The sequence below is a fragment of the Neodiprion virginianus genome, chromosome 3 (genome assembly GCF_021901495.1).
Source record: "Neodiprion virginianus isolate iyNeoVirg1 chromosome 3, iyNeoVirg1.1, whole genome shotgun sequence".
NCBI lineage: Eukaryota > Metazoa > Arthropoda > Insecta > Hymenoptera > Diprionidae > Neodiprion > Neodiprion virginianus.
In genome coordinates, this window is record NC_060879.1 from 26,998,949 (window position 1) to 27,014,845 (window position 15,897).

At 34.0% G+C, this 15,897-nt stretch overlaps 1 protein-coding gene across 4 annotated transcripts; it reads right to left on the reverse strand.

Annotated features, from left to right (window-relative positions):
• Positions 1-512: 512 nt before the first annotated feature.
• On the reverse strand, positions 513-15,808 carry LOC124301272 (serine/threonine-protein kinase Tao). Of its 4 annotated transcripts, none has more exons than XM_046756121.1 (12): positions 15,517-15,808; positions 11,524-11,968; positions 10,544-10,892; positions 10,219-10,394; positions 9,552-9,714; positions 8,369-8,715; positions 7,879-8,154; positions 7,482-7,709; positions 7,070-7,309; positions 5,975-6,232; positions 5,513-5,769; positions 513-4,362 (listed from the first exon to the last, which is right to left on the reverse strand). In XM_046756121.1, the coding sequence occupies exons 2-12, from the start codon at positions 11,827-11,829 to the stop codon at positions 4,242-4,244; spliced, it is 2,721 nt and encodes a 906-aa protein (XP_046612077.1). In that variant the 5' UTR covers positions 11,830-11,968; positions 15,517-15,808; the 3' UTR covers positions 513-4,241. The 4 variants fall into 4 exon arrangements, with proteins under 4 accessions (XP_046612077.1, XP_046612076.1, XP_046612079.1 ...); XM_046756120.1 differs by having other exon boundaries at positions 15,425-15,808; XM_046756123.1 differs by having other exon boundaries at positions 7,879-8,124; positions 15,425-15,805.
• Between the last annotated feature and the right edge of the window lie 89 nt (positions 15,809-15,897).

A 15,897-nucleotide genomic window follows, 5' to 3' on the forward strand; every position in this document is an offset into this window, starting at 1 on the left:
GTAGACTAGGACAACCGATGATTCACTGATTTCATAAAACAAAAATATGTCTCAATATCATTAATTTACTGTAAATATTGCTAGTTCCGTAACTTAATATATTGGCAACTCCTATTGTTGTATGATACATTTACCTTACCTAGCGTGATACAAGTAAAGATTGAATATTACGTCGCAACTACAAAGACTGCATGTGATAGTTTGTTGAACATATATTATCCGTTTCATGAAAAAAATGAACAATCACTGATGTAATGAATTATGATGCTTATTACTCACGAACGAAGCTGGCAACTGGCAGTAGCATTCTTTGTGTGCTATGTAATGATTCACCTTCCTTTTTCTCTGCAATAATAGATTTACAGTTTGAAATTCTAGTGTACTTGAAGTAGCTGAGTTTGTCTTAACTGGAAATTCATCTCTATGTTTATACCGATATTCAATTACGTTGACAAACATTTGTTTTGAAGGAAAATGTCGCTAAGGAAACTGCGGTTTGACAAGATCCAGAGTGACATATGATTTGATATTTTCAATTTTTATTATCTAATCAGCATAGTGGTTTTGAGTGGCTGAAGTGCATGTAACAAACGTTGGTCTAATTGTTTTAATGTAGCACACGCTCACTCTGCCCCATCCATCAGTTTAGTTAAAAAATGTATTTATACTCTACCTAAACTTAAAAATAAAAATAATTAATTATGATAATAATTATTATAATTATTAAGACCGACGATACATCGGATTACTGACAATGCGTGCGTTGCTTATTCATTTTTTTTCTTGATTGGTTACTTGCTATAAAGGTATTGGTTTTCTTTAGTTTAATTATATATGTATATAATAATAGAGAATATTTATCTATACTCGTATGTACCTATTTCTGTTTATAATCAAGTATATGTTTATGTTACTTTTTTTACGTGAGCATGTATGACCATACGATAAGCTCACAAATTAGATTCACACAGGGCCCATGATACACAAATAGGGAATACGTTACAATTGCTAAGTATGCGGATTAAGGTTTCTATTGTTACTAATCATGTAAGTTTTTATGTTTGTGAATTAACAGAAATATACTAAATTTATCTCCATCATAGAGATACAGGTGTTTATATCTGGAATATGATATTTATGAAGTTGAAGTTACAGATATTCTATTCACTTCACATTATATGATTAGTGGAATATATATGAATAAATAAACTTGGTAGGTAAGCTGGCTTCTGAGGAAGCAAGCATGAGTCATGATGATTGTTATAAATAAATGACTGAGCATTTTTCTAATTCGATGTGTACTGGAGTTGGTGCTAAATACATTTTTCACCTCCTTTCATATGTTATTTTTCGTGCTCAAATACAGCTTTCAGTGAGGTTACTCAGTGTGACTTGATATTATTGAGATTCCAGTGTTTTTCAAAATTCACTATTATGTATTCATTTTGAACTTGAAGACGAAAAAAAATCGGTAACAAACAATCTACAGTAAAAAGAATAAAATGTAGTTGTAAGATGTTGAAAAAATAAGCAACATAATTTGTCACGTTACTTTAGTTGCATGATATTAGATATGTTCCTAAAATTAAATTAAGTCCACCCGTTTTGGTCTAGCAAGTGGAATGAATATGCTGATAACGGAACAGGCTGGTGAAAATTCGATGAACCGTGAGTTTACAACATTGCAATGCTAACGTTATCCCTTTTTGTTGCATCGTAGTGACGGGTTTACGATAAAGTGCTACAACCAAAAAATTGGTTTTCAACTTGGGCCCTCAGGCTTAGTTTTCTATAACTTTCTAGACCTCGGTTTACATAAAAAATACCGCTACGTGAAACGAAATTACAATTTGCCTAGTTAAAGCCTGATACTGCGTTGAAGCGTAACTTTGGAGAGTATCTGTAAACATCACTGTCTACAAGTTCTAGTCGACTTACCTAAAGTTCCATTTCGTAACAATAAACATAGCAAACAAATATTTACAAATGCTGACAACATCGAAAATTGATATTCCAAAGTGGTATTTTTTACTAAATTCAAATAATAGTTACGATTGAAATGGAATTAACTTTCTCATGTATAACCGCAGTACAAGATTAACAATTTGTGCTACATATAAAACCCGATTTCTTAAGTTGCAGATCGAATGGTTTTATCCGTAATTAAAAAGTAATAGAAAAGATGATTCTACAATACCAATAAGGAGTAATCGATATCATATTATAACATTTCTTTTCTGTTTTTAATTTTCATCAATTGCATTCAAATGAAAACTACGGAAATCGATACGTTAATAGCACGAGTTGATCTTAGCATCTGTGAAACATGTTGAGACGTTTGCAAAATAGTCCATTAACTGACAACAAGTTCTAAACTCTCCTACATTTTCCACTGCATACGGATTTACATCAATTTCCTTTATTATTACTTTTCACTTTAATAGTGTATTATGTTTAGCGTGTTTTTGTATATGTACATATCGCGCCACTCTAATGGTAGTAGCTTCAGTTGATTGTGACAATTTTGACAAGCATCATGCACTGAACACATATCCGAGCCAATTGCGACCTCCATGTTCTCTTTGCAAAGACTTATATCACAATAATTGAACACATAATTGAATAATTCATTAATAAATATTGTATACATACTTCTCACCTCCTCAATTGCATCTTTGCAAACGACCCATTTATCAAGTTAGTGTAGTGACAATCTTTTATCATTAAACCCAGCCAACTTTCGCATTGTAAAGTCTGTCTTTTCAGTTGCAAATACTCGATAACTGACATGGCTTTGACAATTAGCATATTGTCAAAGTAATTAAATAAGTACTCACTCAAATGAAAAATAAGAATAATCTTAATAAATGTGAATTATAAACTGATAGGATCATATTGCACAAACATTTTTTCCCCCATTTTATATTTAGTTTTTAATTGATAGCTTGAATTCATTCAATAGTTTGTCGATTTCGATGTTTGAAATTAATACAACAGGTCAATTTTTTTTAACTGTCTTTAACTGTCTTTATTTTGTCATCGAGTTTTACCAATTTTTTTTCCAGACAAGGAATCTCATAACTACGGTAGCTGTGAACATCCGCTAACCGTTTCAAATAACGTTTTAACGGACTTCAGTTTCTTTCAAGTTCTAAAGCAAATAAAACTAACAAACAAGCAAATGAACGAAGTCAATTAGAAATGGTAACAATTTTATCACTATTTTTGCAAAGTGTAGTGATTACGTAATCAAATATACTGAATATGCGTATATTAATTTTTGCAATCAGTCAAATTTCTGCTTCTTCATCTTGCGTTAAAACTGTCACAATCATCTGACGTTGTATTATTTATTGAATTAATGAATTAGATAAAAGATATATAACAAATACAGGTAGTAGAGATACTAAGAAATGAAGGAAGGGAACAGGAAGGAAAGGGAAGGAAAGGAAAGGAAAGTCACAGTATGGTTCAAGAGTATAAAATTGGAAAGTGTACTGGATATCAAAGTAAACATGAGACGTTTACTATAGATTATATCATGCATCGTAAGTATTGCTGTGAATCATACAATATTCTGTGTTTCTGATTTTACGCAAGTTTTCTCAGATGAATATGGTCAAAATAACAAATAAAAATCAAAAATATGTGTACATGTACGTAATATGTTTGCTGATCAAGTCTTACTTTCACACCTTGTACAGTTTCAATGTTTACACGATGTGGCATTGGAAGACGTACAGAAAGTACAAAAAATATATGTAAAAAACAAAACTGTAGTTACGGAAAAGTTATAAAAATATCAAGTTTAGTACGTTTTGTTTTAATACCTTTACAGTAGCTTTGCACAACCACACCCTACTCATTTAGAATATCAAGTAATTATCGAGGTGGGGTTTTTAGAGACATGGAATATAATTAATGATTCTCAACTATCTTAGCAAATCGTACTAGGAAGTTAGTTGTTTGAATGAAGAAAGGTTTAAAACGTGTGAAAACTTAGTTCGTTTGTACATATAAAAGGGCTTTGTATTGTTTATGTTTGGATTTGATCAGGGCTAACAATTCAAATAATAAATTATCCCATGTTCAACCTAATATCCAGCAGTAATTTCCTGTTCTCTTAGGTATTGGTGCAGGCACAACGAATTGACAACCATTGTTTATAAGTTAGCAAATATTTAGGAGGTCAATTCAAGAGCACAAACTGCAGTCAGACGTATGTTATATAATAGTTAAGATTAGAGGCTATTCGGGGGGAAGGATGTAGAGCTATTACTGTGAGCCAGACTTAGCATCGAGCCACTAAGGCTCTCGTCATCGGGATAAGACTCTTTTGATGCCTCTGCTATCGCCAGTGCACTGTAAGAATACAGAAGGTTTACAAACGATAATTGAGATGGTCGATCAAGAGTTTTCTGATGTAATTAAAGACTGGTCAACTCAATATCGAATTTTCAACGAACCACACGTTCTCTACACTTAAAAATCTTCTCATATACTCGGCCAGGACTAAATTTACAAGCTTGTTTCAAGAAAATGAAACAGCGATTCGTCATATTTTGACCTTATACTCTTCTCAACTACCAACTGAAAATTTTACTGCAATTACGTGACAATGCAATTTTTTGAAGAGTTTTCTTTCTTCATTAATGGCAATTTATTCTGGTAATATTTGTTGTTATTAAAAATATTTCTTTACCTGTTATACAAGATCTAGACTTATTTTTTAGATTCGGTAGTTGATTATGCCTTGAAATATTGGTCAGTTAAAACATCAATACAGAAAACGTCGGATGTGAGGCAAGAAAGTAAGAGATTTGTTTGCTGATTCTGATACACGTATTATCTTAAAACATAGGCAGGCTGCAGAGAGCAATTCCCTATTCACTATTACTATAGTTTTGAATGCAAGGTAGTATATTTCTCTATCGTATAACCGCACAAAAGACTTTACATACTACTGTTTAAAAAAACTTTTCGTGAAAATTATCGTATTATCTAACTACAGGAAAATATTCTGGTCCATGAGAAATGACTATAATCCCTTATCAATGTAGGACATTAGCTAAGTTTTTTTTTCCCCTAATGTTATTTGTATCAGCCGTAAAATTTTCAAGTTTCTTATCTTTGTAAAAAAACTTAGAATAGTGAATGAGATTAACAAAAAAAAAAAAAAAAAAAAAAAAAAAAAAAAAAAAAAAAAAAAAAAAAAAAAAAAAATAAAATAGATATTTGTCGCAGAATGTCATAAAAAAAATTCCGAAATATTGAAATGACTTTCAACATTTTAACTTAATCGTTTCTATATCTACAAACGAAGGGTTTAAGAAATAAATCATAATTATACCAATGCGGCCAGTGTAAAAAATTAAAAAATCTAAGATCTTGAATTACTTATTGTATTGAAATAAACATCTGTAAAGATATTTCAGGTTTGTGAAAACTAGTAGTGAAATTACAAATGGTCAGTGAAATATCTAGCAATTTCTCAGTAAGATAAGATACGTACCTAAAGCCAATTCTGGCACTCTCTTCATCAAATTGTTGCAGCTCTCGTTCTTGTCTTTCATGGAGCAAACGGATTCGTTCACTGCGTTCCTGTAAGAACTGCTGCGTTTCCAGCTCCATTTTTTGTTCAAGAAGTGCTCGCCTTACTGAAACGCGATCTTCCAATTCAAGTCGCTCTCGATTTCTCTGAGCCTCAGCTTGCATTTTATTCTTTGACTGATATGCCATCAGAATTTCTAACTCATAATTTAATCTCTCCTGTAAGAAAGATATATTGTCATTGTGCATTGTAAATTTAAGTTATTGACTAGTAAATCAATCAATTTTTTTCGAGCACCATATGGTACTAATAAGAGCGTCATGAACTATTAGGAATTGTTTACTAACAATAAGATACATTTACCAAATAGATCAACAATAAATTATTGGACAGTGTGCAATTCTATGCATATTAAAAACTGACCTTGAGCTGATGACATTCAACTTCTTGTGATTCATCCAATCGAATACTTTGTTTTTGTAACATTTCAGCGATGCTTTGTTCATATTGATCACCCAACAGAGCAAGCTTCCGTCTCTGCTCTTCTTTCAGTTTTTTAATCACTGCTTTCTGCTCATCTTTGGCAGTGGTCTGTAATATCTGTGTTTTGAGCGCTTTATACTGACGTGTCTGAATTTTGCATGTCTCTCGAAATTGTTTGCGTATTTGCATTTCCTTTTGCTGCAATTTGACAGTGGGATTAGCTTTTAATCGTTGTTTATAAATTCAATTTAGCCTATCAACAATTCTTTGACGCTGTAACGAAATTATTTACGTAGCTAGTAGCTTTTCTCATTTACCCACTCATCGAGTGGTCAATTTTTCCTGCTTTATCCTTATTGTGTACAAAAATATAGAACCAATTAAAAAATGAAATCATCTTTATAGCAATAAGGATGTACCATGGTGTCCAGTAAAAAATCCGCAACAAATTCAAGGACATTTCCAGGAAATTTCGAGGCCATTTTCAGGTTATCCAAGGACATTCAGAAAAATGATGATTGTTACCTAAATATTAACGTAGTGTATAGACAAATCAGAGAATTCGTGAACTGTGACGGCAGAGGGCAGTGTACCAAATCGAAGCGAGATATACATTGTTTCCACTATAACCTGTTAGTAGGGAGAAACGAAGAACGCGTATCGAGACGGTAATTCACTTCTTAAAAACAGTTATTTAGTGAACACAAAGAAATATATCATTTGCAGCAAACCTTAAAAATAGAATATTTACAAGACACACGAAATAATTCAAGGATATTTCTAGAACCTTTGAAGTACAAGCAAAATTCAAGGACTTTTCCAGGACCTCAAGGACTTCCAGGGCCACTGGACACCATGTGGCATAACAGTTGGACAATAAGTCGTGAGGACGATATTGTCTTCAAAATAAAGCAATAGTTTGGTTTTAAACAGTTAATAAAAAAAGAATGTAAACGAAAAAAGATTCAGAAAGACATTACATAGGACATCATTAAACATGGATGACAAATCGATAGAAAAAATGAATGAAAATACCTTCAGACTTTTGGGTTGTTGTTTAAGTTCGAGTGCATGCTTCTTGCGTAAATCACGTTCAGCCCGCTGCATATAGTCCTGTTGATTGGACAATTCCGTGGTATGCTGCCGTTGCACCTGTTCCTCCCGAAGTGCATGTACTGCTCTTTGTTGTCTGTATTCGAGTTCCTGAGTTTTTTCATGGTGACGCAGTAGCATTGCGTGAGCTTGTTCAAGCTGCTGCTGTCTTTTATTCAGCTCCTGTGGGATAAATAGTTGCAGTTCGATAACTACAGAAAATCTACCAACAATATACTTTCTGTACATTTATTGAGATCGAGCCAAGCTCCATCTATGAGGGTTTGGGGTGATAATTGAATAACTTAATTCTGGTCTGATTATGAGCAAATGTCATTAGAGAAAAGGTACAAACCTCTCTTAAGAGTTCCTGCTCCAGACTATGGAAAATGAGTAATTTTTTTCTACGAAATTTACGAATCTCGAGATCAAGATATTCGCGTTGTCCTCTAGCAAGTCTTTGCTCGTCTTGAGCTTCCATCTGCCGTAAACTATCTTTATGACTTTGTAGTGTAGCATCCCGCTGTCGCTTTGGTGTCACTTCATCTTGCGATAGCTCCCTCTTCCATCGTTCCTTATAAGCCTATAGAAATATAAAGTCTCAGACTAAAGAACTTCATGCAGAGGCGTGAATCTTCACGAGGTAGAATAATTAGAGTAATGACAATGAAAACTCAAAGTTAAATTGCAAATTATCACGATATGCTGAAACATTGATTACGCGGATGTAATAAAGCTCCATAAACTTTTACCTTGTAGTCACGTTTTTGCTGAGCTTCCAACGCTTTGCGGTCAGCCTCTTGCCGGCTGGATATTTCTTTCTGCAATTTCTTCTCTGCATTTTGATTTTGCTTTAATTTTCGCTCCAACTCCTGAAGATGTCTGAGTTGCAATTTCTCTAACTCTTTGCTAAACTGTTGAAGTAAGGTTTCGTATTCTTTGTCCAACAATTGCTTGTGCGACTCAACCTCCATTTTACAACGTTCCTCTAATTTTACCTGAAAACAATGGCAAATGAACATGGTAAACTGTCCATTTGTAAGAGAAAAGTACCCATTCAATATCGAGAAAAACAGTTGTTGTTAGTAGTAAAAAATAAATGTTAGTAGAATATAGAGAGAGTAAAGACATTCCAAAGAGAAGTAGCCAAGAAATAATAGATAGAATATTACACATTAGAAAGAATTATGTAAAATTTCACGAGCCATCAGACACTAAATTTTAAGCGTAAGAATTACTCACCAGAGCACCTTGATGTTCTCGTCTCATTCGTTTATAGCCGCTCATTTGCTCATGCATTTCTTCCTGCATATGTTCCTTTTGTTGTTTGGTGACTATTGATGTAGTTCTAATAGTGGCAAAGTTATTAGCACCATGTTCAATTAGATTGGCAGTAACACCAGCTGAAATCTTGTGACGATTCCTCACAGAACCAGTCGAGTATTCATTTGAATCAGCAATTGGCAGCGGTAAGCTATTGGTGGAGGAACTTTGAGAACTTGCTGAAACACCCATTGAATGAATCGAGTGCTCTGACGTTATAGAATTGCTCTTACTACTGTCACCACCTGTCTGCTCGTCAGGTGTGTCTGTAACATCATTATGAAGTTTTATGTGTATGATTTAACTGCCTACAAGATAATCAGGTTACAATTGTTTACTCGTATAGAAATTTTATCGACCAGTAAAAGTGAACTGTAGTTTTGAGAAAATACAACTTACAATATAAATTTATTTGAACAGTGACTTTGCAAATAAAATATGATCTTCAATGTATTACATTCATATTATGTTTTGTTATTGATTGGAATCCTTTATTGATTTACAACAATTCGGTTATTGCTCAAAAGTTTGCAAAACTAAAACCGTAATTGTAGAGGATTGCATGAATGAATCATAATGCAACTATATCGGAATAATGGTGACTGCAAACAAGATTCGAGATTTCTATTTATACTAAGGGAAAATTATTATTATATTCTTAATGTTCAAAAAAACGCTGTCATTAACTGGAAGAATGATTCACATTCTGATTTGATAACCAAAATCACTACTAAGTACACCAATCCACGCTCTAGGTCAAAATTTGACACATGACGAATCTAAAAATTTTGCATTCGTTTGTTTCAGATGGTTTAGTTACCAACTTAGCCAACAGCCAACATCAAGCTCTTGGCATTAAATTTTTTATGAAAAATTACAGAATAGTGATGATAAAAATAGTACATTTCAATAGTTAGTAAGGAAAGGTTTTTTCACCAAACTAGCCCTAATGAATGGTAGTGAGCAAATCTATTGAGTACGTAATTGAGACATTAAAACATACTGAAAAAAATAATTGTGTATGACATATCATATAGTTCTGTACTCAATTGGTAGATATATAATTTACACGAAAAATGATGAATAGAAAAAGTAATCGTACCATCAGCATCTCCAACCGTACTTTCGGTTTCACAAGCATCAATCATCAGTATTTTCTTCATTTTCCGATAGTTGAGATTATCCAGTTCCCTCACGGCAGCTTTTGTTCTCTGAATCAGGTCGATCAAGACGTGCGGAGAACGTGTTCTAGTCACAAATTGATGCTATAGATTGAGGAAAGTGAAATTAATAAGCTTGCACACTTTCTCTGTTATAATTACAGTCAGTTTTGATATTACTCATGGACTTTAAAATAACAGGTCACAAATGAGTTGACACAAAATAAAATTGAAACTGGAACCAGTCAGCTATTAAGAATCCTTACTACAGATAGCAAAACATAAGATTCATATTCTGAAGTCCTACTGATAGGACTTTCATTGTTCACTCAAACCTAGGAATAAACTTAAAGTTTTTAATAAAGTCCCGGACAAACGGGATTGCAAATTTATGAATGTGAATTTCAACGTTCTCTTATAAATTGTGCTGAAGTAATTTTGGTTCCACTCATTACGTTTTACCGCTAACAAAAAACCATTGATAAGCACTGTTTCTGGTAAAATGAGTATTTAGAAAAGCTAAGGGAACAAAAGGCTATAAATGATTTTGAAACAAAACGAAACCTGTCATTAAACTTGAACGTTAAAAATATCCACTGCTAAACTTACCGACAGCAACTTGCCCGAAGTACGTCTTTCAATTGGATTTTTAGTTAAACATACTTCTACAAAGTTCCGGAATAGATCTGTCCAATCTGGTGAATTTAGAGTCGGAGTATCATTTTGAGCAATATGATACAAAGCACTCATGGCATTCATGTTAAAGTAAGGTGGTTTTCTTTCAGCTGAAACAGATATGCCCAGTGTCAGAGGATTCAATCTATTAATTATATTCATAGTCAGTGCCCAATCAAATTATATCAGTAGTTTTAAACAACCTGAACAGTATGCTAAACAAAGAAATTAATAGGTGAGGAAAGATTCGCGAATTTACCTAATTCAATACATGTGATTCCTAATGACCAGACATCCACTTTCCCATCATACTGTCCTTCATCCATGGCTAAAATAACTTCGGGAGCCATCCAATACGGTGTGCCTACAAAGCTGTTAGCTGGGCACTTGATGCTGGCAGATCCAAAATCAGCCAGCTTTACCGTACCATTTTCAGTCAGTAGAATATTTCCTGCTTTTACGTCTCTATGGATTCTCCCTAAGGAATGAAGATAGTGTAAGCCTCGAAGAACACCTTCGCAGATTGCAGATATCTCATCTTCTTTGAGAGGCCGTTTATGGACTTCTATTATATCAGATGCTGAGCCGAGGCAATATTCCATCACAAGCTGGTAAATCAATATCATTATTTCAATTTATTAATCTCCTTTAGCAATTGTTGGGTATAGCAAAAAAATATCTTACACACTTCTAAAATGCAAATCACGGCCCTAACAATAACATTAATAATAAAACTCATTTAATGATTAAATCAGAGTTAAAAATCTTAACGATTAGATTGGTGCACATATTTTCATCACATGCGGTGTAATCAAGTTTTCACTCCACATCCTGCCCGCATTAAAAAAAAACTCTCGATTACAAGGAATTGTGTACAATACAGAACTTGTGTGTTAGTATTGACTTTAAATTAGTTATACACAGTAATGTCAGTTTGGTCTACTTTTGGGAAAAACAATCTCATACCTCAAAGGCTTTAAAAAAAGCTCAATTATTTACAAATTTTTAAAGTACGTCTTATACCTGTATGGGAGATATAATATGTCAAGAACCATTTGACTAATTTTTTAAACTCTGTTCGGGCAATACAAGACAAACTTCTAATCGACTGAATCAAATTTGCTGTACCATATACAACCTAGGTATATCTAGAATGGTTTATCGTTACTTGATTCAATGGACGTGTTAAACCCTGTGGCATCCTGAAATTATATAAAATGACGTTGTTCAGATATTTACCCATGCAGTGTGATCTCTGAGGTAGCATCCTTTGTATTCAATAGTATTGGGATGGTTGAGTTGTCGAAGAAATCGAATTTCCTTGAGAATATCCTGCCATTTCTCGACAGTCTGTTTGCCGAGATAAGACATTTTTTTGATAGCAACAATTTCCCTCGTGACGAGGCATCGCGCGTAATAAACTGCTCCGAAGCTACCATGCCCAATTTCACGCAGATCCTCAAATATTTTCTCCGGATCATTTTTCTCAAATAACACAGCTATTTCGGGGTCCTTCAGGCTACCGGGCCTGGGAAAAGCTGGCATAGTAGCAGACGTCCTGTATGGGTGGCCGAGGCCTTCTCCACAGTTCACACCTGCTTATCACCGTATCCTTTTCTTTTCCTCGAGCCCCTCCAGTCTCAATTAAATCTCTGTCAGTCTCGTTTCCAAACCATCATTTTACCTATGAAAATTTTGAAAAATGTCAATTAGAATTTAAAAAAAAATTCTTCACAAAATTAATGTTTTTAAAAGATATTTTAAAACCAGTGTTCGTATTTCACATCTACAATTCAGAAATTTTACGAATTGTTTTCTTTTGAATAATGGAAATGTCCATGAATTTCAGTGATGAATAATTCTTCCAAAATTCTAGGCTTTTTAGATATAGCAAAATTTTTCCTCTTTTCATTTATAAGAAAATTCTTTGGTTTACAAGGATACACCTACGCAACAGCACTACTAATTTGTTTCAAAGTAACATAAATATTTTGCCATGGTTGAAGGAAGGTTTGTTCTAAAAATAATTTATTATTGAATTTAATTTTACAGTTTTAAATTATGCGTAGTTTTTCTTGTTACAAGGAACAAAATTAGGACACATATTAATTGGAGCTGAAAAACATTTTGTTTCCGTTATATACTACTGTCTATATATTATATAGACATGAACTTAAAAAAAAAATCCAGTCACTATCTTAATGAGCAACAACTTTATAGTCTGATTAAAAATTTCTGCGAATCTGATCTTTGACTAAGATCAATTTCATTAAAAATAAATAACCAGGGCATAATTGTGAGCTTTGTTATATAGTACGAGAAAAGTGAAAAGTAAAATTATGAGTTGGCATAATGAAGAAATTCAGTGGCTTACAGATAGTAAAGCAAAAGAGCAAGGATTGTGTTACTTTTCCTTAATGTGGTGTGTATAAGTATAAATTCTTGCATTCAAAATTATCATGCATATGGTTTATTAAAATTTTCTAATTATGTCCTTAGCAATAAGTAGAGGATAAATGATGTATAGAAACTATAAGTCCATTAAGCTTCACTTCATAAAAGTGTTATTACACAAAAGGAATCATTTATCTGCGATGTAACTTTAGAAGAAAAACAACAAGGAAATAATTGCACATTTAAATAATCGACAGTTATTTAAGACGAGGATATGAAGCTAATTGTGAAACTCCAAGTGCTCAGTACTACGAAAACTGTGTTCAAACGCCTTTAGTAGAGTTCAAAATCTGTATTGGAACAAGATATGATGATAAGAATATGAATATGTAGCTCAGAATTAACAATTTATTGGTAAAAACAATATTACAAGTATACTACGGAGTGCGAGATTATGAATATGAATGAATTCATATCTTTGAAGTACGTTTATAACAGTTTAGAGACACTAGCTACTCTCGAGTACAACATAATGAATTTCTTATCAACGGGTGAGTAGAGTGATTTACGTATTCTGTTAAAACACTTTTCATAAATCATTTCAAATGAATCATAATAAATAATTTGCATAGCTAAATCATTTTCAGCATGGTAGGATGTATCTAGTGTACAGTATGATTGTGTGTCCCAAAAAATTACGGAATGATTATTTAAATGGTGTAAACTGGAGAAGCTGGTAATTTAATTTTTAAGACCTGTTTTTTTATTTCAGTTTTCCTACAAAATTGCAGTGATCACGATTTGAACTATTTCCTCCAATGCCAAAAGCATATCTGATCGTTATCATTTTCACACACTGTCCATCCTTTACAAATTATCTGACAGATTTTTCATTTAGCTCCTCAATCGATTAAAGAAATCTTTGACCTAAAATAACGATTGGTTTTAAGAGTGACTCTTATCCTTTGTTGAAAGAATATATTAACGTGCAATTGTTGTAAAATTTTTTAACCAGCAAAGTTGGCCCAAGTGAAAGATGAACTGACTACGTTTCGTTTTTATCGACAAAATGTTCGAAAATTGATTATTCAATTATCAATATTTTTACTAACTGAAATGAAGAAAGCCTGCTACATTTTTAGTTAAACTTCAATACAAAAATCATAGAGATCAAATTTATTGCTTTGTTCAGGCACGAACTGTTAACAAACATACACATCTCTAATCATTGAGATGAGAGGTTAAAGGATGTTGTCACATTCAACACCTGAATGAAGCGGTAAATTTGGACAAGGGAATTTTTCTACTAGAGTTTTAATAAACCCATAATGTTAATGATACTGAAACTAGCAAGTAATACGTCTGGAAGACTTTCAGGGAATGAGCAAACGATAAAATTTGAAGGAATATATTTGAAAAAGTTCCGTGAATGATCCTGTCAACTTTCATCGTTTGGTCATCCCCTGGAACCTTTCCGCCTGTATTACCCGCCAGTTTCAGTTTTATGTAATGTTATTGCAGAGGAAATGAATGAGAATTACTAATAACGATAAACTGAATTCTGAACGGTTAGATCACTGAAACCCAAATCAAAGTGGTTTAGCTACCCTTTGATTTATGAAAATGAAATATATCAATGTTATCAGGATAAGAAAATTACACAATAACGTAATTTCTCCAACGACCTGCATATCTTCTTTTTTTTTTTACATCAACACATTTGGCCAACCTCAATAAAACTGGGAAAAAAAACGATTGTAGTAACTTCTATTTTCCTTTGAGTGATCAGTTTTTAAAATGAGTTTCCACATAGACTATAATTTGCGATAAGTACTTCAATATTTTCTTATTGTGTCAAGAAGTTCGTCATCAGACTGCTTTTCGTTTGGGTCCACAATCTATAACTATAGGCTTCATTTAGAAGTAATGTGTGAAGAAAAAAAATTCGTATTTATAATAATTCACTGGTAACTGAGAACGAATGAACGGAATAATAATTGATTATTACAGTGCTGGGAGAGATTAGGCTTCGCAGGCAGGTTTCACGACGGGGTTTCCTCTAATTTGTGTCACAGGCGGCACAGGGAAAAAGTGATACTATTAAGGAGCAAGTGTTTACCAAATATTCGGAAGACGAAGAGGCGGACGAAACGTTCTTCAAAGCAGTTGATTGCTGTTAATAGAGAATATTTTGACTTAAATGTAGTCTAATGTTATTATGCATTGCCCACGTCATTTGCGTGAATGTGACACATATCCTGAACTGTTGAGGCAAGGCTTGGTCAGCAGCACACACGATCATTAGGAGACGATATTTAATGTCGAACAAACCCCGTGAAAAACGGCGACGAGCTACTCGGAAGAGTGTTAGGCGGAGACTACAACAATTGGAAAGTGTTTTCGGAAATAGTGGCGAGAGGCTCGAGGGTGGCGAGAGGGTGGAAAAGGGTTTTGATAAAAGAAATTCCGGAGATTGAAATGCGGGTGTAAGGAGGGTTGGGTCTCGGGAAGTGAGTGAGTAGTGAGGTCGACGACAATTTGTCTTGACTGGAGAAGGTGGACCCCTTCGTGCGGGCCGAATTCTTTTTAGATTTTGATAACCCGAACTCGGTGTAAAAATCGAACACACATACTCGCCTAGGCATACGCACATCCATACACCCAGAAACGGGAGGTGGGGGGGAAAGAAAATTTGTGTAGCAGATAGCCGCGACAGTATACAATACACTCTCGCAAAAGTATTCACCTTCAAAATGGCGAGTGTACAAGCATGCGCGCAATACAAAATAGTTTAGACGACGTCCCTCCTTCTGTTCGACGATCCCGAACGCATATTACCTTTGTCGGCAGCTTCGCGAGGCATTCGGTTATTTTACTTTGTATTTGAGTTTCGGTTAACGCCGGAAATCACACGCCCCGAACCTATCACATATACACACACGATATAGTTTTAACTCTCCGATAGTACCAACAATACGCGAATACCGCACTTGACTAGATCCACGATAAATTTGCTAAGTTTTTGACGCCTTTTCACGAGCACCGTGCCCCCGTATATTGATATGGAGTGGCGCTACCTGGCGAACGGCTCCTATACTTCCTAGGGCGGCGCCCCAACCTCCGATTTTCTCGCTAATCGATAACTCGAATTCTTTCTTTACCGATCGACGCACCCGGTCAATGATCGCATAGATAAGGATATTCAAAATCAAAAAACCA